Source organism: Cynocephalus volans, chromosome 5 (genome assembly GCF_027409185.1).
Source record: "Cynocephalus volans isolate mCynVol1 chromosome 5, mCynVol1.pri, whole genome shotgun sequence".
NCBI classification, from domain to species: domain Eukaryota; kingdom Metazoa; phylum Chordata; class Mammalia; order Dermoptera; family Cynocephalidae; genus Cynocephalus; species Cynocephalus volans.
The window spans coordinates 138,285,681-138,308,068 of NC_084464.1; the positions used below are offsets into that span (position 1 = coordinate 138,285,681).

Sequence of the window (22,388 nt, forward strand, 5' to 3'; positions counted from 1 at the left end):
CTGCTGCAGTGTTTTTTATTTATTTATTTATTTATTTATTTTATTTAAAGCACTGGAAACTTTTTTTCAAATGATGGCTTCATAGGGTGTGTACATGGTGGATAGAAGGATCCTGGGGGGTTGGGATCTTGCAAGTTTTTCCTCAGCAGTACTAAGGAGCAGTCTGACACTCCCCACCTGTTGGACACCCTCGTGGAGCACTCCGTTGCCTGGCTGCCCTCGCACACCTCGGATCTCTGACTGCTCCTTCCCAGCCTCTTCCACGGGGCATTTGCTCCTCTGCCCATCATTTGAGGGTTAGGGGCTCCCAACTCCCTCCCTGGCATCTGGCAGCAATCTTTGCCAAACCTTAGGCATCAATGACTCTATATTTAATGGCTTTCAAATCCTCATTTCCATCACAGAGCCCTGTCCTGAGTTCCTGCCCATAAGCAAAACACCCTACAGTATCTCATGACCATTTCAACGTGAACATGTTCAGACCTGAACTCATATATTCCCCCTATTCCAGATCCTTCTTTTCCTCTCTTTAACTTAGAGAATTGGGCCACTGTCCTCCCAATTTCCTCAACAAGAAACCTGAAGTCATCCCACACGCTACCACCCCTCCCCCATTCGGGTATTAAATCCTATTGCTGTTACTCCCTAAATATCTCCTGTGACATTTTCCTCTGGTCCCTTCCCACCTGTCATCCGTCTAATTTATTTTTAGATTACTGCAGAGCTTTTGTGCTCCTCGCTGCCGGTCTACCCCTTTGCCGTCCACCTTCCTCACTTACACTACAGTTACATTTCTCAAGAAAAACGAGTAGGCTTAACATCCTTTCTTGGCTCCCAAACACAGCTTTCAAGACAGGGCCTCTGCTTTCCTCTCGCCCTTTCCTCCCGTAGCCCTCCCAGGGCCTCCATCAGCGAGCGACTGGAAGTCACCGAAACCCCGGTGCTCCTAAGATCTGAGGCCCTGACGCACACCGGCCTCCCCAGCCGGCCGCCCCCCAGGTTCAGCCCTGGGGAAGCTTTCCCTGTCCACCCAAGTTCCATAGCTCCCTGCTGCGTCGGGCCTGTGCAGCCCCCTTTTTCAGAAGGACACAATTCAATGCAAGAGAGCAAGGGGAGGAGGAGGGAAGAGAAATTTTTTAAAAGGCTGTGGGCTCAGGATGTTTGGCGTCCAACTCTTGATTGGCCTGGGAAGTAACTTAGCCTCTCTGGGCCCGACCTCACTGTCTGTATAACGGGGATTCTAAGCCCCCAAAGCACCCAGCCCCCCACCCATGTGTGGAACGCCTGGGTGTGAGCTCCCCGCCGTCAGGGGCATGGCACAGGCACTGCTGTATCGGCCGAGCTTGGCACCGGGGGTGGCCCGGCGAGCCGTTCACTGAAGAGCGAACGGAGTTGCTTCCTGGGCCGCGGACCCCGGCACGGCGCGGGGCGGTGGACGCGGGGGTGGGAGGAGAGCGGCGAGGCCCCTCCCCGCCGGCTGCCGGCCGCCGACCAGACGCTCTCCGCTGGGGCGAGCCCCCTCCGGACATCCGCCTCCACCTTTCCGGGACGCCTCGGTGCCCCGGGGCCTGCCTCGGTGTCCGGGTCAGTGGCCGCGGCCGCCTGCCCAGCTCGCCGCCGCCGCAGCCGCCGCGGCGCGCGCGGAGCGCACCTGACCCGGGCGGGCCGGCGGGCGGGGCGCCGGGGCGGGGCGGCGGGACTGACGTGGCCCGCGGCATGGGGCGGGCGTGATGCATCAGCGGCCGCGCCGGGGCGGGCGGGGGCGAGCGCAGGGGCCGCCGAGGCGCCCAGGGCCAGGCGGCGGCGGCGGCGGCGGCGGCGGCGTCCCCGGGCCGGCTCGCGCGCGCTCCTCTCCCTGGCGGCGGCCCGCCCCTGCAAGGTCAAGATGGAAGAGATCCTGAGGAAGCTGCAGAGGGAAGCGTCCGGGAGCAAGTACAAAGCCATCCGGGAGAGCTGCACCTGGGCCCTGGGTAAGCGCGGCGACCGCCGGCCACCTGCGGGCCGGGGCTGGACGCGCCGCTGCGTGCGGGGCTTGCGCTGAGCGGCGGCTGCGGGTACCTTCCGTGCAATTGCGAGTTGCCTCCGGGAATTCGTGTGAGGTGCGAGAACCTTGGCTCGGGTGTGCACATCCAGCCGCCTCCCCTCTGGTCCCTTTATCTTCTCCTAAAGCTTAACCGGGAACCGCTGTCCTCCTCTCCACCGGGCGGCCCCCTTCTCCCAGTCGCCAGCACCGTGGACGATGGTCACCCATCGCCGAGTTAGGCAGGACCCCGAGCCGGGGCGAATCCCTGGGCCTGATGCCGTAGCGCCTGTGGGGGAGAGGGAAGTTAAACCAACAACCCCGATCTCCAGTCATTGAAAGGTCCAGCAAAGAAAGGTTTATTTCATTTGATTTTTCTGATCGAGGCCAGCTTGCTAAGTATTAGCTTTCATGGTTACTGGACATGAAAAATAACACACGGGCAGGATTGTGTTACTTCTGCAATTCTGTTGTGGTCTGCCCGTCGGACAGGTGGGATTTTAGATGTGTGAGCTATGTTAGCGCTGAAATAAGTTCCAGGTAGCAAATTTGTGTTTCCCATCAGTGTCAGGTTGCAGAACTCAACAGAGGAAATAACGGAAAAGACATTTCAATTAGACAAGGATTTGGGGCAATCAAAATTATCAAGATGGGAATGCAAAGAGATCAGGAGCATACTTTGGGTGAGAGTGATGCTTTTAGAAAAAGAAAGACCGAGAAGAAACCAGGGCAGCTCTGTGGGCTCCTCGCCTTGCCTTGCCCAAGCCAGCATGTGATTCCTCAGTTACCACTCAATTGAAAAATAACATAGAATCCCTTTACCTCGCAACCAAGAAACAACCAGTGCTTGTCATGGCACTGTGCTGTGATGCAGCCTGAAAGAAGATAAAATGCCATTAGCAGGCTTTCCTCTAATGCAGAATTCTGATGGTGTTTTAGGTGACTGTTATATTTGGTAAGTCTTAATTCACGTATGTTTGGGTGAATTAATCTATGTAGCAACTTCATTTTTTTAAGCATCATTTTTTAAACCTGTGTGTATCATCAAAAAATTGTCTACAGTGTTGTCTAGGAAGTTGATGTTGTAGGTGGAATTAGAACTTGACCATTTTGGTTAAAGGAAAATGGACCAGATAACTGAGAGAGCAACAAGGCTTTTAAAGCCACAGTACTATTTTTGTATTGCCATTGTCATTCAGCAGCATGATTCAGAGCTAGATTCCCACATGCCTCTAATGAAGGGTCACAGATGGCTGGGTAACATAATAAAGCAGGGCCCGACCATGCTCTAAACATGCCATTCCTAGTATTCATTGTTATTTTGCTGTAATTTAAGCAGATTCAAACAGTGAGGAGGAGAGTAATCTGGTATTTTTAATAAGTTTGAATTTTGATATTCAGCATCTTGTTAAGTGAAACTATAGTGTTTCTGAGTTTAGGTCCTTGGAGGCACTGGGGAAGCTGAGAGCTGAGGCGGGTGGATTATCTGCGTCAAGCCTGAAATCCAGCTTGACTGTAGTAGATGTGGTTCCTTTCCCAGTGATTGTTCCCTAATTAGAGGAGACATAAGTGTGCGAAATAGTTAAATAATAGTGCAGGGCATTCATTATGTAGGTTGGAAGGAGCAAACCAGGAAAACAGGTCGAGAAGAGGGAGTGAATGTGGGGTAGAGGTGTAGGGGGGAATTGGTGTGAGCTGGTGGGGCTTTGGAAGTAGACTTCACTTGAAGAATGGGTAAGCTGTGGGTTCCTTCTTTCCTTTGCTTATTTAATTTAGCAGACATTTATTAAGACCTCCCCTGTACTTGGCAGTGGGATATGAGAATGAATAAAATGCTCCCTGTGAGGGCCGTGTCTGAAGGGCACTTTGGAGGGAGAATGCAGCATACACAAAGCCATGGAGATATGGTTTCCTGTTTTCTTTCCTACTCCAGTCCATTTTCCATGACCCCATCAGTGTTTTTACTATAAAATGTCTGTCACTTCTGAACCCCGCAAGTTCTGCGACCATCACAGCCAGGCTTCTGAAAAAACGTCTGTGGGGATCGTGTCCATGTCCTCACTTTCTAGTCACTCCTTCATCCTGCTCTGATCTGCCTTTCACCTCTGTCATCCCACCAGTTCCCAGTGGAGAGTAATAATAGCACAGGCCTCGACCTAGCCAGCTGTTCTCACCCCCATCTTAGAAGTCCTGTTGGTGACACTGAGCACACCTGGGCTCCCGCTCTACCTTATTCTCGTGACCACACCCTACCGGCTTTATCTTGGCTCTTGAGCTCTTTGTCTCCTTCGCCAGCCCCAGCTCCTGTCCCCAGCCTTCAGTGTCTGAGATTCTCAGGGGCAAACCCTGAGCCCTGGTCTCTTCCTGCCAGCCCTGCTGTAGCTGAACACACACACACCACAGTGTCGGCTCAGTTTCTCCTCCTTTCGCCTTGTCTCCACAGCACCACTGACTCTGCTGAGCTCACCTTATTGTTTTGCTGATTAATTGTCTTTCTTAAATCTTCTGTGTTGCCCTATTGGCCACAACAGGCCCAGGTCCGATCACACTTTGACCTGTTCTTAGTTGTGAGTCTTAGGGATACTTTTAGTATCTGTCGTCCCCTTTCGTGTCTTAGCAAGGGGGGAAGAGATGTTTCTCCTTCCCCCATGAACGTAATTCAAATTGACAGGGCTTGTTGACTCTGAGGTGTGAAGAGAGGAGTAAACACAGTTTGAGTTGAAAAACCAGAGGCACATTGGAGGGATTAAAGTAGAATAGTTTTTTGGGAAGAGAAGAGTGAGCTTTTCATTATCTCTACAATGGGAGGGAGCGATAGTGTGAATAATCCACAAATAATGGTAAAGTATTGAACATCCAGGTTGGATTGATGAGATTTGGGGATGAGCCTCCCAATCAGTATCCCTAACTACAGTGTAATTTTTTTAATGTGTGTGAGAATAACAAGTGCATAAAGTGCTTTGTGAACCTGGAAGTCTTTCACAAGTGTGAGTTTAAGGATATTGAAACAGTATTTTCAAGAAAACAGCTTTCCTTTCTCTTATTTTTATTGCAAGAGTATTTTAGTATCTTAGCCAGTTATACCTAGATTAAATTGGCATTCTGGTTCAGGTTAGGAATTTAACTATTCATTCTTTGCCTCTAAAGGGAAATGTGTGCTAATTTTTAACCTTCGCCTCCCTGACAGTGAGGCAAGGTGTAGGGAAGTCTCTGGAGCTATCAAGGGGAAAGGATTTTAAAATATGGATAACTTGCATGCAGATAATTGAGAATTGACTAATTTATAATTATAGGAGTTCCTGAGGAAAAAAGAAAAAAAAAGAAACTAAGTGAAATTCATGTACAATGTAGATTCTCAGTCCTTAAATATTTATTTTTAACTTTGTAATTTTCCTTTTGCAGAAACCCTGGGTAGTCTAGATACCATTGTCAAGATCCCTCCACACTTGTTGAGGTAAGAGATGGAAATTACGTAATAAAGCAGAAGTAAAAATTGCCATCATGTTTTCCTGAAGGCCCAGATAACCTCATTGGTTTACAGCATGTCTTAGTCCATTTTGCTACTATAACAAAGTACCACAGACAGGGTAATTTATAATGTAAAGAAGTATATTGGCTCACGCTTCTGGAGGCTAGGAAGTCCAAGAGTGAGGAGCCGCATCTGGTGAGGACCTTCTTGCTGCATCATCCCAGAAGTACAAAGAGAGGATGAAAGAGAGAAGAGAGAAGGGGACCAAACTCTCCTTTTTGTAATGAACCCTCTCCTGTGATAACAGCATTAATTCGCTCATGAAGGCAGAGTCCTCATGGCCTAAACATCTCTGATTAGGCCCCACCTCCCAACACCGTTGCACTAGGGATTAAGTTTCCATACCATGCTTTTTGGGAGACACATTCAAACCATAGCACAGTATTTTACTTGCTGACTAGTGGCTTTTCTTGCATCCATGAGCTGGGATATTTCATATGAGGTTAGCATGATGGAAACCTGTTTGCCGTAGCCCCCTGTGCAGGAAATGGAGTCAGTGAGCCAAAGCAACAGCCAGGGAAGTCAGTGGTAAAGGGATCAAATTGTTCAAGGAGAAACATAACGAAAATTTCTGTGAGAGAGTGGACGGTGCCATCCACTGTGAATTAGAAAGTAGCACAGCCCTACTCCGGGTGGATTTAAGCCTCACTTGCAACCCTGGCGGGACAGCATCTGGCTGGTCGCAAACTCTGCAGCCGCATGTCACAGTGAATCTATTTTCCCACCTTCTTCACTTCCCCCTACACCTTTTTTTCAGCTCATTGTGAGAAAAATACATGCCTTTGTGAAAAATTTGGAAAGAACAGAAAAGAAAGTTGTCCATAATTACACCACCTAAAGATAACTGCTGAGAACATTTTAATAGATTTTCTTCACAGTCTCTGTTCCACACCCATCTGTTTTTTCAAATTAATATGGAATTTTCTTTACAACTTTGTTTCCTGCTTATTTTTTCACTCAATACCATGTGAAGAACATTTTCTAATCCTGATATATGTTCTTCAAATTAAAATATTGCATATATGAAGGTATACTTCAAAAAGTTCATGGAAAGATTCACATTATTTTTTAATTCTGTTTATCCATGAATTTTTTTGAAGTACCCTCATACTTCTAGTATATGGCTGTAGCATAATTTATTTAGAGTTTTCCTCTCATTAAGTATTTGGACTGTTTCTGGGTTTTTCTTTGAGATTATAAAAAAATATTGAACTTTAAGTCCTTTGTTGAGTATGGTTTCTATGTTGTCAGGACACTATCATTGATTAGGTATTTTCTCTCTTTTCAAATAGATTGAAGAAGAATTATGTTTCTGTCTTTTTTAAAAATCCATTATGTGCTAGAGGTTTATGCATTGTATTGGAATCCATGTGTTAATCAAAGAGTGTACTTTGGTGTGTATAAAGCTTATAAATGGACAGAATGTCTGGCAACAACGTATTTGTCTAGTGGAGAGCTGTTCCTGCTGGAGTGTCCAGCCCGTAGGAGAATGTGAAGACTTTCCAAGAGCTATGAAGAAGGCGTGGATAGTTTAAGGGAGTCCATTTCCTGGTCTCCAACTTCTATAAGTTCCCTTTCTTAAAACTGATTTGCTTCAAAACTGGTTTTTCCACGTCTTTTCCATCTTACCGTTTACTGTCACTCTTCTCCCACTTGACAAAGGAAAAAAGCACAGCTATTACCCATGCTGTGGTGTGGTATTCTGGGGTGCAAAAATCTCATCCCACCACTGAAGGATTATGAAAACATTAGCATCTGTGTTGGCAAAGGGAGTGGTGATAAGGACCGGGAAACACCTCTTTTTGCAAGTTAGGTAGTTTCGACTTCTTGGTTTTCAGCAAAATTGAAGGGGAACCTAATCTAGTTATAAGATGATAGACAAAAGGATTTTTGGTAAGTCTCCTTTATTCCTTTATTATTTATGTAAATAAGGTTTCTTACTGCTTACATCTATAAAAGTGAAAAAAAAAAGATATGGAATAGATGCTAAACCCTACTTTATAATAGTAACTGGTAATATTCTTCCATAGCTATGTGAACTAATTAGGGGGAAAAAATGAGCAAGCCCTGTCCCTTCCTTTTGAAATGCATTTCCAATAAAACTGCATTTTCCATGTTAATTATATTAACATTCTGATAAGTAATTATTAATGTTCTTTGGCTCAATTGTGTGCATTAGTAACGATAGCTCTAACTGGAAGAAAATTTAACACTTTTTTTCCATTTTTTTATTGTGGCAAAACACATATAACATAAGGATTGCCCTATTAAGCATTTTTAAACATATAATTGCATGGAATTAATTACATGCACAGGGCTGTGTAACCACCACCTCTATCTATTTCCAAACATTTTCATCATCCTAAACGTAAACTCTGTACCCATTAAGCAACAACTTCTCATTATTCTTCTTCCTCTGTTTTTGGTAACCTCTAATCTCCTTCCATCTTTGGAAAATTGAATACTTTTAAGCCTTATGGTCACAGGAAATTTTTATTTATTTATTAATTTTTAATTTTAATATCAATACACAATGTAGTTGATTTTTGTGTCCCTTTACTGATTCCTCTTTCCCCCTGCCCTCTCCCCCCTCCCACCCATCAACATCATATCTGTTCACTTGTCTTAACAAGTTCAAGGAATTGTTGTGATTGTTGTGTCTTCTTCCCCGCCCCCCCACCATTTGTTTGCATATTTATTTATTTATTTATTTTTAGCTCCCACAAATAAGTGAGAACATGTGGTATTTCTCTTTCTGTGCCTGATTTATTTCACTTAATATAATTTTTTCTAAGTCCATCCATGTTGCTGCAAATGGCAGTATTTCATTCTTTTTTTATAGCAGAGTAGTATTCCATTGTGTAGATATACCACATTTTCCTTATCCACTCATCTGATGATGGACATTTGGGCTGGTTCCAACTCTTGGCTATTGTAAATAGTGCCGCAATGAACATGGGAGTACAGGTATCCCTTCGGCATGATGATTTCCTTTCCTCTGGGTATATTCCCAGCAGTGGAATAGCTGGGTCATCTGGTAGATCTATCTGTAATCATTTGGTCACAGGAAATTTTTTAAAAACCACTTTATACATACTTTGTTACAGAGAAGTATAATAGGAAGATTAATAAAACCCTTTCAAGCATTAAAACATATTGAGAGAAAATTCTTCGGGCGAAGTGGAATGGAAAAAATGTGTTCAAAAAGAAAAGAGAACAATGCAGCATTTTTTACTATTAAAGAAGAGTTTATGTATTTTTTGATAAATGAAGATAGTTTTCATATTGCTGTGGTATTTAGATTTCATGAGATACATTTAAAATATGATATGTTTTAATTTAAAATTTTAGTAATTCCATTATGCCAGAATTACAGCCTTTGCAACTAGTTAAAATTATGATGAAAAAATTTAAATGTCAACTTAAAATATGTGAAAAACAGAATTTTAGACTTTTCTTAGTGGCTACAGGAGCAGAAAAGTTTGATGACCACTGCTCTAAAGGTTGTTTCCCAATCTGAAGTGGTGTTTAACCTGACAAGGAGGCTGTCTCTGGTTCTGGGTTTGTGATAAAAGGTCTGCCTTCAGCGTGAGGGGCAACAGGGTCATGACGGTAACCAGAAGAGGTTCCTGGTCCACTGGTTGGGAATGTTCATCAAAAGGCAACTGGTACTTTCCAACTCTTGTTGGGGGCTGGCGGGTTTGCACGTACATGTGTGCACACACATGTAGCCAGATAAGTTGAGCCTGAGGACACATGTTTGGTCTGCCTTTTAGCTCTACTTTATTCAATTGTCTTGAGCGTTACCCCAGAGCCAGCTAACCATCTTGTACACACATAGGAAGTGGTCATAAAATTGGTGAGGGGGTGTTGGATGAGGGACTCATATGCAAGCATCTTTACATATCTTCACCATTGTTGGGAATATAATTTAGAGTGTTTATTCTAATGATAAAGAGCTGGTGATGTTGTCTTTGTATACAAAAGAATGTGCATTATTGTATTTCAGATGCACAAGGAGATCTATCAAATCATCTTGTACAGGGAACTGAACTATATGAAGGAAACATAGATATGAGCCTTGTGCTCAAAGGGTTTTTATTCTGAATGTTGAGAGTGAAGACAAACAAAAGTGGAAAACTCTGTCATGTGGTAGCAAGTTTAAATTTAGTGTCGACTTCTACACGTATGAGATGGTTTCAGTTTGACTGTGATTCTCAATAGTGAAGAGACTCTCAAAGATATAGGAAGAAGAGTCAAAATAGCTATTGAATTAAAATAGTCTGACTTACTATTTCACATTATTATTGGGGAAGTGATATAATCAGAACATATACGTAATGGGCCTTCTCCTCTTCATTTTGAATCCATTCTCCTTTAATCCTTTGATTCATGTTCCAGGCACTTTAAATCCAGAGTGCACTTACTCTGTCCAGTCATTATGTTTGATGTGGCATCCTTCTGTTTCAGCATCTGCTCGAAAATATCTAGACACTGTAAATATTTGTCTGCTCATGAGGAAGAATATGGATATATTAATTATTTTTCTTCAATTATATTTAATATGTGGGAAAGAAACCAAGTTCATAAACTATCCCTTGCAGATTTTTGAAAATTGTTTGTTCTGGAAAGGGCTACAGAGAATTATTCAAAATATTGAATACTTTTGCTTTGTTGTTTTTCCTATTTTCTCTTTTGTCATTGATTGATTACTTTCATATTAAGTATATTACCATTCTGTTAAATAATTACTAATATTGTTTTGATCAATTGTGTACATTAGGAATGGTAGCTCAAATCAGAAGACTGAAAGACATATATTGAAATTGAACCTTTGAGAGACCCGTGTTGTATTATCTTTCCTTTTTCCCTTTTGCCATTGATTGCTCTAAGGATTTCTTGTATACAAACCTAAGTTATGTGTCCAAATGAATGACTTAAGAGACTGGTGACTGGGTTCAGTTATGCATAGGGCATTCTAGAGGAAACAAAACGATAAAACATTTTAGGTGGAATTAAGTAGTGGGCAGGAGACATTGCTTATTTGTGCCCAAGGCTCTTTCAGTAAGCAAATGCTCACTCTCATTGTTGATGTGAGCAGCAGGCATAGGAATTCCTGACAGCACCAATGAGATTCATTGTCAGGGATGGAGGAAGGTCCAGGGAACCCGTCCTGTGGAATAGTTCCTGAGTTTGTTAGTAGATAGTCATGTACAAGTTTTTCCACTTTCTTGCCCTTAGTCTTGCTTTTGATTTTGGGGGTGAGTTTTGAAGGTCCTTATTTTCCTCCATGAGGAGGCTGTACTCTCCTGTCTTTGCTGCTCTTTTCCCTTTTCTTAAACTTCAAGGCTTTACATGTGTCCGCAGGCTTGACTAAAACCTATGAAACAGTGGGCTATTCCGACATCCCTACACTCAAGAGGCCATCTATAGCACAGGCTGTGCCTTAGGTTAGGGTCACCGTCTCCATGTACTCCTTGTTTTACAAGCAAAAGTTAACTCACATTGACAGACTTGGTAAAATGACCACTCATAGCCACTGACTTTATCTTGGTTAGCTACTGGTTTTTCAGTCAAGTGATAAGTAAGACCTGGAAGCTACTGATTAAGAATAATCAGTAATTGTCTTAGTTTGGTCGGGCTGCTATAACCAGATGCTGTAGACTGGGTAGCTTTTAAACAACAAAAATTTATTTCCCACAGTTCTGGAGGCTGGGAAGTCCAAGATCAAGGTGCTAGCGTGGTCAGGTTCTGGTGAGGCCCCTCTTCTGGGTTGAAGACTGCCAAGTTCTTGCCATGTCCTCACATAGTGGAAGAGGAGATGACCTTTCACAGGCCTCTTTTTTAAGGGCACTAATCTTATTCAGGAGGGCTCTGCTCTTATGATCTGATTACTTCCTAAAAGGCCCCACCTCCTAGTGCCATCGCCTTGAGGGTTAAGATTTTAGAATATGAATTTGGAGGGATACAAACATTCAGACCATAGCCGGAGTTAATACATTTGATATTTTCTGTTCTCTAACAGGCTTGTATTTTACCGTCTCACCCACTATACCTCTCTGCTTTTCCTCTGTGGTTTTTGGAATCAAGGGATAAATCCAAAATGGCCTGGTCATTTTATGGCATTTTCAGTACTATTGTGGTTTCATCATGAATTTTCAGGACTGATGGCTGTGTTTTGTGAGACCATCACCAGCCGTACCTGGCAGGGAGCACCTGGCTTAAGCATGTCTTGAGGTGCCATCACTTCTGTAATGTTTAGCTTCTTGCAAGTCACTATATCCCCCACCCCTCTTTATGCCCTGCAGTCCTTGTGATGGCTTGGTTGTGCAAGACCTAGATCTGTCTGATCCTTTGTTTTTTCTTCCAAAAAATTGAAGAGCTTATACTTTCTTCAACCCTGTTGGTTAAAGTAAAAGGGTGTATGCCTCTACTGAGGACGTTCATTGTTGTTTGCAGTCGCTGCTTCTTCCACATCATTCTTGACCTGCTAGCCCATACTCTGGGAATGCTCTTCCTTGTCTGGAGGACTCCGCAGTGTTGTTCTGCCTCTGAACCTGGGTTGGGAGTGCTCAATCCCTCTGCTGGCACGTGTGCTGGAATGCCCAGCCCTCTATCCTCCCCAGTGGACTTGAAACCCCAAATTCTGGTTGCTGTGGGTCTGGACACCTTAATATAGCTCTACGTAAATCTGCAAGGAGGGGGCTTTTCACCCCAAACCAAGGCCCGGAGACTTTAGGCCTCTCCCACCTTGACTGGCACAGCTGAGCTGTCTGTCTGATATACAGCTCCATCTTCCCCGTCACATGTCCCCTGGGGCCCAGACTGAAGTAAGGCAAGTGGGACCGAGCTATGTAAGTGCAGGGCTGGATCCTGAGTTTATTTAAAAATTTTGTATGTTGTTTATTGTGAATTTTTTGCGTGAATTTTGATTTTTTGGTAAATGTGGATTAAAAAATTATTTATCTTAATTACTGAGTTTTTTAGTGCTCTCTTAAATTTTGTGTCCAAGACCAGTGAGAAGAGGCTCACCTCATCCTATGTCTGGCCCTGCACTCCCATCCTGTTAAGCTTTGTTTTGCCTCCTCAGGATTCTATTTCTCAGGATTTTAGTAAAGACATCTTTACTAAAGACGTTGCTTTTTGTCCTGCTTTGAGTGGAAACTCAGTGGCATATGCCATCAGGGAAATGAGCTTTCCTGTGATCAAGGCCACGTCTAGTAAGTTCCCCCTCCCAGGATACTCTCTCTCTCTCACATGTACTCCGGTTTTACTGAAGGCAGTTCCCAGCCCCACCACGCTTATGTCCTAGGGCCATCTCATAAGTTGAAATACAGCCAGAGCATAGACCAAAATAGCAGGTTTGGAGGTGTTTGGTTAGTAACCCAATGCCTCCCTCTTATATGGGACACTAAAATATTAGGGGTACATGTTCTGAGCTGCTCTCTTCGTCAGGATCATCCATGTAGCCTTTCTTCACCTCCTCAACCTGTTATCCTTGAAGATGGTGCTGCGGTGTCCTGAAGTCCATCCTCACTCTGCCAGGTGGAACTGGTCCTTCTCTCCATTGTGCCTTCACTATGCTCCTTATGTAGTTCTGTCATGGGGCTTATCAACCACACTGGCAGTTAAGGGTTCTGTTCTCAGACCCTATCCTCAAGGAGCTCATCTATTTAAATTATTCATCTTTGTATCCCATAGCTACATGTCCTATAAATGTTTGTGGGATGAAACTGCCTCTTCAAACTTTGCAGCACATGTCCCAGAGAGCCTGTGCCCTTATCTCCTAGATTCTTGGAAAACATAATATTTGGAAGAATCTGTGCCAGAATCAAATCTTAGCTTTGGCAATAGAACTCCAAATGTCTCACTGAATGAGAGCGTAGGTTCCAAAGAGTAGACCCAGAAGCCCAACACCCAATTCATTGACCTCAGCTAGTGTACACTTAAATCCCTTGCCCTCTACTCAATTAAAGTCCTGAACAGCCTAATGCATATTAGATCAAGGGTGAGGGGTGGTGGTGGTAGATATTGGGACCCTGAGCAATATTCCATGCCGAAGGATGCTGAATATACAGAGGTTTCAGCTCTCATTAGGTTCCCATGGAAAGTCCTTTGCCCACCGGGAAGAAGCACGCTGCCTACCCTATACCCAGCCCCAACACCAATTTGACTTGATGTATTTCTGTTCTAAAGAACTGAAGAACCTTCACTCCCATCCCACCCCAACCTAAGACTGTCCCTTCCTTGTAGCCCAGGTTACTTACAATAGAATTGGTCTGATGAGATAAAACTGTCGAGGGAATATCCTCACGCTATCTTGTTAAAAGGCAGCCATTGGCAGTGAACCTCTAGATGGCATTACTCAGTGCCCCTTTGGGAACAATTCCAGGGATGACTCCAGTCATAGGCCAGCTGCCATATTTCTTATCCGCTCCATGATTCTTCAGAGCCAAACTCAGCCTAGTTGCTTTCTCCAGCCAGTTGTACTTCCCAGAAAGACTCAAATAGCTCTTCTTCCCATTTGTCCTTGTTTGTGTACCCCCCTGCCTCTGTCTCCACCCTGGCTGCGCCTTCTGCTCAGCACTCTATTTTGCCTGCCTGGTCCAGACACTTCTCGGTTCAGATACTGAAGCTTCCTCCTTGTCTTGCCTTGGAGACCTGCTGATCTTTCATGCAGAGTGGGAGCACATTTATCAGCATTTATGCTTGGAGAGAACATCCTTAATAGCTTCCCATTCTACATATCGCTTTATTTTAATTGCTTTTATGCTGCATTGATCTTAGTGCTTTAGTTCTGTGCTTTGAACCCTGGAGCAGCTTCTGCAGGACATGGGAGTTTTCTGGTTTTGATTGAAGAGAGAAACATATCCCCATCAACTGGGAAAGACTCTATGTGACTTTAAATGATGAAGACAGCAAATACCTTCATAGCCATCTTTGGCAGGCAGTTTCATTTTCATGAGTGTTGTTTCTGCCTTTCTTATGTCATGGAGAAGTGTTGGGCTCCCCTGTCAAGAGGAGGAAAGCAGTAGGGAATGCTGAAATCCATGTTAAACTCAAGATGCCCTGAAGATGTTTTTCCTTTCCCTACAGCTATGGAAGATAAAGAGTATCCCTCCACCTTTTCACATAGAATAAGTGATAATACTACACCATTTCCTAACTTACAAATGGCTTTTTCTGTGTTTTATCTCCCAGCCTGTTAGCCAAGCCTAATGGTTTTCGTGTTTTTCTCCCTTTGATAAGGAAGATCTACAATTAGGTCTCAATTATAAAGCTTCTTTTTGTTAATAGCCCCAACCTAAAAGCACTTTTTAAGTGATACAGTCATCATTTAAAGAACTTACCACTCAAAGAACAAGTGCATAAGCCACCAAAGCTAGGATGTAGGAGGTATTTGCTTGAGTGATATTTTAGGATGTGAGCAAGATATAATGTTCAGAAACCAGCCATGGCCACTTACCCTTCCTTTATGACAAATGGTTGATGTCTTTATTTTCTAACACTTGATTAAAGGGAAGCATTAGAAGGAAACATTACTCTATGTAGAAAAAGTATAAAAACCAAATCATGACTTTTGTTTCTTAGGTCTCTTCATTCCTTTTGAATGGAATGAAGGTAGGATTTTTGCTGCGTGGGTTATTGTGTGCATGGTTTTCATAATTAAACTGTGCCTTATAGGCTCAAATTTCCTGCTTCAACTTCAAAGCACGCCTCTAAGAAATTGTTTATATTGATAGGTTATAAAAGTGGACGCCAGGGGATGCATAGGGATCTGAGCTCATTAGCTCAGTTGTGTCAGCAGCTCAATGGGGTGTTTGTATATCTTTTCCACCCTCTAGGACTTTTCTTCTGGGGAAGATCTGGTGCAAGGACAAAAATCATATTCATTTCATTGGAAGCTTTTGTTTATTAGATGTTTGTTTATTTTCTTCTTTTTATTTTGCTGCATGTATTGTCAAACTGTATATAAATCAGTAGGATTATGTCATTACACCATGTCCTGATGTATAACTTTTTCAAGTTAAGTCCAACAAATTTGATACCAGAGATCTCCCTTTACCTGTAGTCTAATACTCTGTTATATGGTGCTTCATAAGAAGCTTAATAGCCTTATGATTCACATTTTCCCAGTTAAATTTGGAATACATCAGAACACAAGTTAACGTTTTTCAAGCGTTTATACTATGTTACAGGAATTCTCCTAGTTGCTGTATATGCTGCTGTCACCTAATCCTGATGGCACTGCTGAGAGGCCAGGGAGACACTGAGGCTTGGGATGCTCTAGCTGGCCAAGCTCCCTGCTCAGCCCAGGCAGAGCCAGGGCTGCTAGATACCAGAGGTCATCTTATTAACCCATTCTTGGTATTACCTCTCTCATTATTTGATTTCACACAGAAGTTTATTTTTTCTTGTTTGCAGTTTATGGGAAGAGAAGAAATATGTAAAATTAGATTTCATGCAGTAAATTATTTGATGAGGCACGGTTATTGAAAAAAATCTTGGAAAATCTGCTATACTTCACCACTGCTTACTCACAAGTGCAACTTCCTAATGTAAAAATATGGATTAGAGCAACTTAAATTGAAACAACTTCAAATGTAATTTCCAAGGAGCCAGAGATTTTTTTTTTTTTTTTTTTTTGTCTTTTTGGTGACCGGCCGCACCGCGCTCAGCCAGTGAGTGCACCGGCCATCCCTATATAGGATCCGAACCCGCGGCGAGAGCACTGCTGCGCTCCCAGCACCGCACTCTCCCAAGTGCACCACGGGGTCGGCCCTGAGTCAGAGATTTTAAAAGGGGTGGGGGGATGTCCAGTATTCAGACTGAGGGGAGAGCCATGAATTGTTAGAGCTATCAATATTAGTGTGTATATGGCTTTGCCGTGAAATGGTTTAAATTGACTTTTCCTCTTTGTAAGGCAGAAGGAAAAAAGATAAAAGAAACTCTAGTCTGGAATTGATGTGGCTACCCACTGGGAAAGCCTGAGTAATTAGGTAATTAAATAACTAAGCTTTACCTCTCTCAGCTTCTGCTTACTTGACAGAGGGAATTGGCTAGGTAGCAATTAACATGGTTTCTTAAGGAGAGTTAAGGTGAGCAAACCTGCAGAATTACCAAGAATAGATTTGGGGAAGGGCTCATTTTTAGTTCTCAACTAAAGAAATGCCTCTGTAATAGATCATATTCTGAGTGGGAGCATACCTAAACTAATTATCAATTTAAGGAAGTCCGGAGAGAACTGTTGTACTTAAAAGATTTTTTTTTTCTGAAACCATAGCTTCCCCATTGCTTGCTTTATTTTGTGAACCCCATTTTGTTTTTCTGTATTTACCAGTGGGAAGAAAATCCTTCAAAAACAAAAGGGGTTTTGTATGTTTATTTCAGAGGCTGTTGGTAGGATAGAAGTCAGGCAACTGTGTCCAGCTGCGCTTGGGTTGTGGAGGAGAGGTGCCCAGGATGGGGAAGGGCAGGGGGAGGGCTGAACACTGAGAGTGCCCAGCGTTGAGCACGTGTGAGGCTGCTAGATTTACCCTCCAGCATTTTAACTTCAACTCTCTAAAATAAAGCTGGATGTGGAAGACAAGGCCAGTAACATGACATTTGCTGAAAACAGAGAGGGAAGCATTCGTGTGTGTTAGAGATAGTAGAAATATAGATGTGATTTAAAGTCAACAGGATATTTGGTTAAGAAAGGAAACGATTGTTGATTTAAGGTGTGCGTGCCCAAGCATCCAGTACAGTAGATGTGTTTGTTTGAGGTGATTGCCTTGCGACTCTCAGTTTTGAATGTTGACATCTCTATCAGAGGTGTCCGGAGAGTGCGATCAGTAGTGAGAAGACAGGGTGGGGGATCTGGGTTCTAGTGGAAGAGACTGTCAGCCTGGGGGGGGGGCTCGGGGGAGGGTGGAACTGGCATCCTGGGCTTGGTGTCAGAGCCACACAAGCAAGGTCCTGTGTGCTGGGAACCCAGTGAAGAATAAGAAACAAACTCTGTCCCTGCAAAGAGCCCACCACTTGCTGAAGGCAAAGTGAAGAGGTCATCTTGATAAACTAAGTCCTGGGTGCAAGTTCTAGTTCTCCCACATATAGCCCATGCGACCTCAAGCTAATTGTATTGCCTGTCAGCTTCTATAAATAGAGGTGAAAACTGAAAGGTGATGAGGTCCCTCTGTTTCCTCAGGATGACAGGTCTGGAGAGATGCCATTGCTGGCCACACAGGTGGAATCAGCCTCCCTTGCAAGGAAGGGCTCAGCACATGTCCGTACTGGTCTATCAGGAGAGCCCTCTGCTTGCCCCCTCTGGCCTGGTATCTCCTCTGCATTTGGACAGGAGAACAGCTTCCACCCTACAGGGCTCACTCACAGGGCCCTCTGTGTTACTGGCATGGATTAATGCAGTACTTGCCAAATTTTTTGGTCTCAAGAACCTGTACACTTTTAAAAATTACTGAGGATCCCAAAGAACGTTTTTTTCTTGATTTGGATTATATCTATTTACCATAGTAGAAATTAAAACAGAAAATTTAATTTATTAATTAAAATCACAATGGCAGGCCTATTACATTACATGTTAATAGAAATGAAATATTTCTTATGAAAAATAACTACTTTTATTATACAATCCCCATTGCTATGAAAATTACCCTACAATATCCCCACAAACAATGTACTTCTTACCGGGTTCTTATGAACCAGTAAGTTTCTTAAGAACCCTTACAGGGTTCTTGTCTTATCAGGCACGACAGTCCTTTGCAGAATGTATGACAAATCACAGGTGAAATATCACTCAGGTAAACAGGCTTGCAGTGTTTCAGCTGTTTGCAGCATGATTGAGGCTTTCTTCCCACTCCAGTACTGAGTTTCAAAGGGTGATTTTAGACAGGACAACAGGGTCCCAGGAACAAAAGAGGAGATAAGAATCTAGATTTAAATAGTGTAATTTCCTATTCCTAAGAATACAAAGTGGCTTAACTGGTCCTTGGGAATTATAAACAAATTGGCCCGAGCAGGCAAAATCTGGAAAACTTGACTGTGGCAGTCTTAACTGTTCTTAGTGATAAATTCTGGTGTCTGAAATAAGTCAACAGGAATCTTACGCTACTCTGAAAGCGTGTTCCTCTTCCATCTCTTCTTACAGACTGAACAGACTTCTTTGATTCGGCCTCTCTTGTGGCACACCATGGTGAGGGTGGCTGTTGGTGGAATTATGGGTTGGGGGGAGGACACCACATTTCCAGTAGTACTGCAACACATACCCACCTAAAGGTAATGGTTTGGTTTGGTTTTTAACCGGAAGGCATGCAGGGATTTTCTTAGTTTACAGAATAATCATTGGCATTTGTTAACTCTCTGGAGCAGAAACGGCTGCTTGCCTACCCAACATCTAACCACCTCCTACCCTAACTGACACCAATTACGCGTAGGATCTGCCTTCATTATCAGTCCTGTGCTTCCAAGAGGCTGCCCCGCTGCAGGCCTGACTGTCTTGTCTGGCCATGGTGCACTCCACATCAGAATGGAATGTGAGATGATGCTGTCTGTCTTGTGAACCAACTATTGGATAAAGCAGACAAAGAGAGGGTGGATTAACAGAAAGATTGGGAGCACTGTTACCTAAACCTGGAGTCAACCTGCTTCCTTGTTCAAGCCACTTAGGGAGTTGCGTTTTCTGCTACTTGCAGCTGAAAGCACCCTAACTGATACACCCTCCCCAGAGGAATCCATATGACTCTCAGGGACTCAGAGAAGGGAGGATATCCTAGGCAAAGTGGCAGCTGTCCCCAATCTGAAGATCTGTCAGTAGGATTCTCTTCCTCCTGTCTGACTGCCTTTTGGCCATTCTGTCATCCTTTGATTTTTTTCTGTCAGATAAACAGTTGAGATTCTAAATTAAATGTTTGTAACTCTGGTAAAATAGGGAGGAGAGTTGAGACATCTGTGGCATTTATAAGGTGTGAGGCCTTAGACCTGGGGCCTTGGCTTTCTGTCTCACACCCTGGGCATGCAGGTGCATTGATAGCCGCCTCCTGCCTCCATAAATAATTTACTCGTGTGCTCTCCTGAGTAGACTCTAAAGTCCATCATCCTCATACCCATGGTCCCTGGTGCAGTGTGCCTGACCCCCAGTATTAGGGCCACAGAGCATTGTTCTATGCCAGAAGTTGTACCAATTACTTAACATGCATTGTCTTATTAAATTTTACAACAGGTACAATAGGTACTAATACAATCTATATTCTAATGATAAGACACTGAGGCTGGACTGACAAAATCACTTGCTTGAAGTCCCACAGCTAATGTGAGATAGAGGTTCAAATAAAGGTCTGACTTGGAAATTGTTCTTTTAACAATTACATTCTGTGTCTTCAATGCATTATTTGTTGAATAACTGTCATTTAGATGTGTTAGAGTAGAAATTGTTTTTATTTATTTTTTTATTTCACCTTTCATCCTTGGGAAATGTATTGGGATAAAAGGCACATATGCAATTACTTGAATATTGGCTCTTCTCCAGAAATCGGCTTTATCATAGTACATCAGTTACAAATGCATTCAGTTGTAAGTAATGAAAAGCCTAATTAATGGTAGTTTAAATGAGATGGAGCTTATTTTCCTCATATAACAGGCAGTCTGGAGCTAGGCTGTCAGCACTAGTATCTCCAGGGTTCTCCTGGCCTTCTGTGATATTTGACTCTTCATGCCACAAAATGGCTGTTGTAGCTCCAGAAATTACATCCCCATCCAAGACAGAAATAAGGCAAAAAGGCAGAAGGCCTTTTTACCAGGAAAGCAAAAGTTTTTCCAGAGGTACAATGGAGGCTGGAAAAGCAGGAAACAGAATTGTTGGTAAAGGCTTAGACCGATCCTTACCCCACTTGGGGCCAACAACACTGTGAAGCAAACAAGGTTGGAATCAAGTCACTGAGAAGAGGGCTGCCAACCACACATTTGAAGTTAGAGGCTTCTAGAATTTGAAGAGGTGGTAGAGAAAGATACTCCATCTTGCAGATAAGACAACTGAGGCTTGTGGCAATCATCTGAGCCTCAGACTCTGCCACCCTTCTCACTGTATCATCCCTCATATTCCCATATAGTGTTTGCCTTCAAAGCTCTTTATCTCCTACTCAGTTTATCCTTCCCATCCTTTTGAAGGAGTCTGGGAAAGTCAGAACCTTCCTATAGTGTCTTGTGGATAGAAACAAAGCTCCAGAGAGAGCCAAGTAACATGCCCAGGATGATACCCTATGTTTGTTGGCCAGAACTAAGCCATGGATTCCTGAAGTTGGGCCAGAGTTTTTAGCAGACTTCATTGCTTTTCATGATCCTGTGGTCTCCCCTTATAGCCTTCCTGCTTAAACCAGAGCACGGAGGTTTCCTGCTCAGACACCCTAGGCTTTCAACTGGGCTCAGCTGCTTTGGTACCCCAGCAACGATGGCCCTGGGTCTCCAGGGACAACTGGGTACAACCAAGCCTGCATAAGAATATTGGTTCCTTCTGTGTCCCTGTGGAGGTAGGACAGTCACCTGGCATGTTATGAAGAGTAACGATGACTGTGAATGTTTATTTTGCAGGTTGATTTGCCCTTGTCTTTCAGCAGCAGGGTTCCTAGTAATTTTGATCCTGTTTAGCATGTTCCCGCCTTCCTTGGCTGGACCATGGTGCCTTGGTACCTTCTGGAACACTGGGAAAAACACTGTGGCCCAGCTCAGCGTCCACCTGATGCAAATCATATGTTGGGTCACCCTGGTAACAGGCATCAGTGAAGCCGGCAGAGTGTTTAGGTGGTCGAGTCGGTTATTCTGTTTCTGTCAGTTTGTGGACTCTCCCATCAAGAATAGGATGGAAGAAAATGAGTGGGGGAGGGTGTCTTTTTTTTTTTTTTTAACCTTGTGGGAGGAGAGATACCTTTCCTTAGCTAGAGATGTCAACATAGTAGGATTTTGTCAAAATAATATTTATAGTGTTTAAAATACTTGTATACTTGATAAATTTATTGACAAATTCCCTTCGTGTGTATTCACTATCTTTATCAGCCTTCAGGATCTTAGCTTGTTTTCACAGATTTAGAGGGCACCCATATGTGCACTTTTGCAAACTCACTAAGTCTGCGGATGCCATGCCATGCCTGCTGCAAATGATTGCATTGCATTTGCTTTTTGTGCCCTCCAATGGGTATGAATGGTGAGAAAAATGTCAGGCAGACTTACTTTCCCCTGTGATAAATAGGATCATGACAGCCCTCGGCCCTCCTTCAGTCTCTTTTTCATGCCCTGGACTGGGATTGTTGTCAAGCAGCTTTTACTCTCTGTTTTACTCTCTTTTGGTCTTTCGTCATTTCACTAAGAGAACAGTCTGCTACTGTTTTTTCTCTTTAGCATGTAAAAAATGCACTGGGCATATTTGTTTTTCTTCCAGCACATGTCTCATTTAGAAAGGTCATGCAGTTATATAATAGATCTGATATTACCCTGAGTGGAATAGAGCAGCCCATTACTGATGTATTGCTATAAATACAACTGCCTTCAGAGTTATTGGGATATAAAGCAGTTTAAATCAGTCTGAAGGGTAACTGTAATGTCTGAATACAAACCCAGTCTTTGAAACTAAATTTATCCTGGGAAACAGTCTTGTCTTCACATCAGATAGTGCTATACCTGAGGCTTCTTATTTGGCAGGTTAATGTAGGTCTTATTCAGCTGACCTTACAGGCTGGAGCAGGAAAAGATAGGGTCTATGAAATGTTTAAAGCAGGCAGCATAAAGAACCAAACTAACCGTTTTGGCTTCCACCCAAGGCCTATTTTTAAAAAGTGCTTGCAGTGCAGAACCTAT

At 43.3% G+C, this 22,388-nt stretch overlaps 1 protein-coding gene across 1 annotated transcript in view; it reads left to right on the forward strand.

The window, feature by feature from the left end:
* Positions 1 to 1,816: 1,816 nt before the first annotated feature.
* The window catches only part of ARFGEF3 (ARFGEF family member 3), a 151,729-nt gene continuing 131,157 nt past the window's right edge, over positions 1,817 to 22,388 (forward strand). The window contains exons 1-2 of the mRNA XM_063097320.1: positions 1,817 to 1,970; positions 5,423 to 5,474. Of these exons, the coding sequence (XP_062953390.1) occupies positions 1,886 to 1,970; positions 5,423 to 5,474 (137 nt within the window). The 5' untranslated portion in view covers positions 1,817 to 1,885. The remainder of the gene's footprint in view (positions 1,971 to 5,422; positions 5,475 to 22,388) is intronic.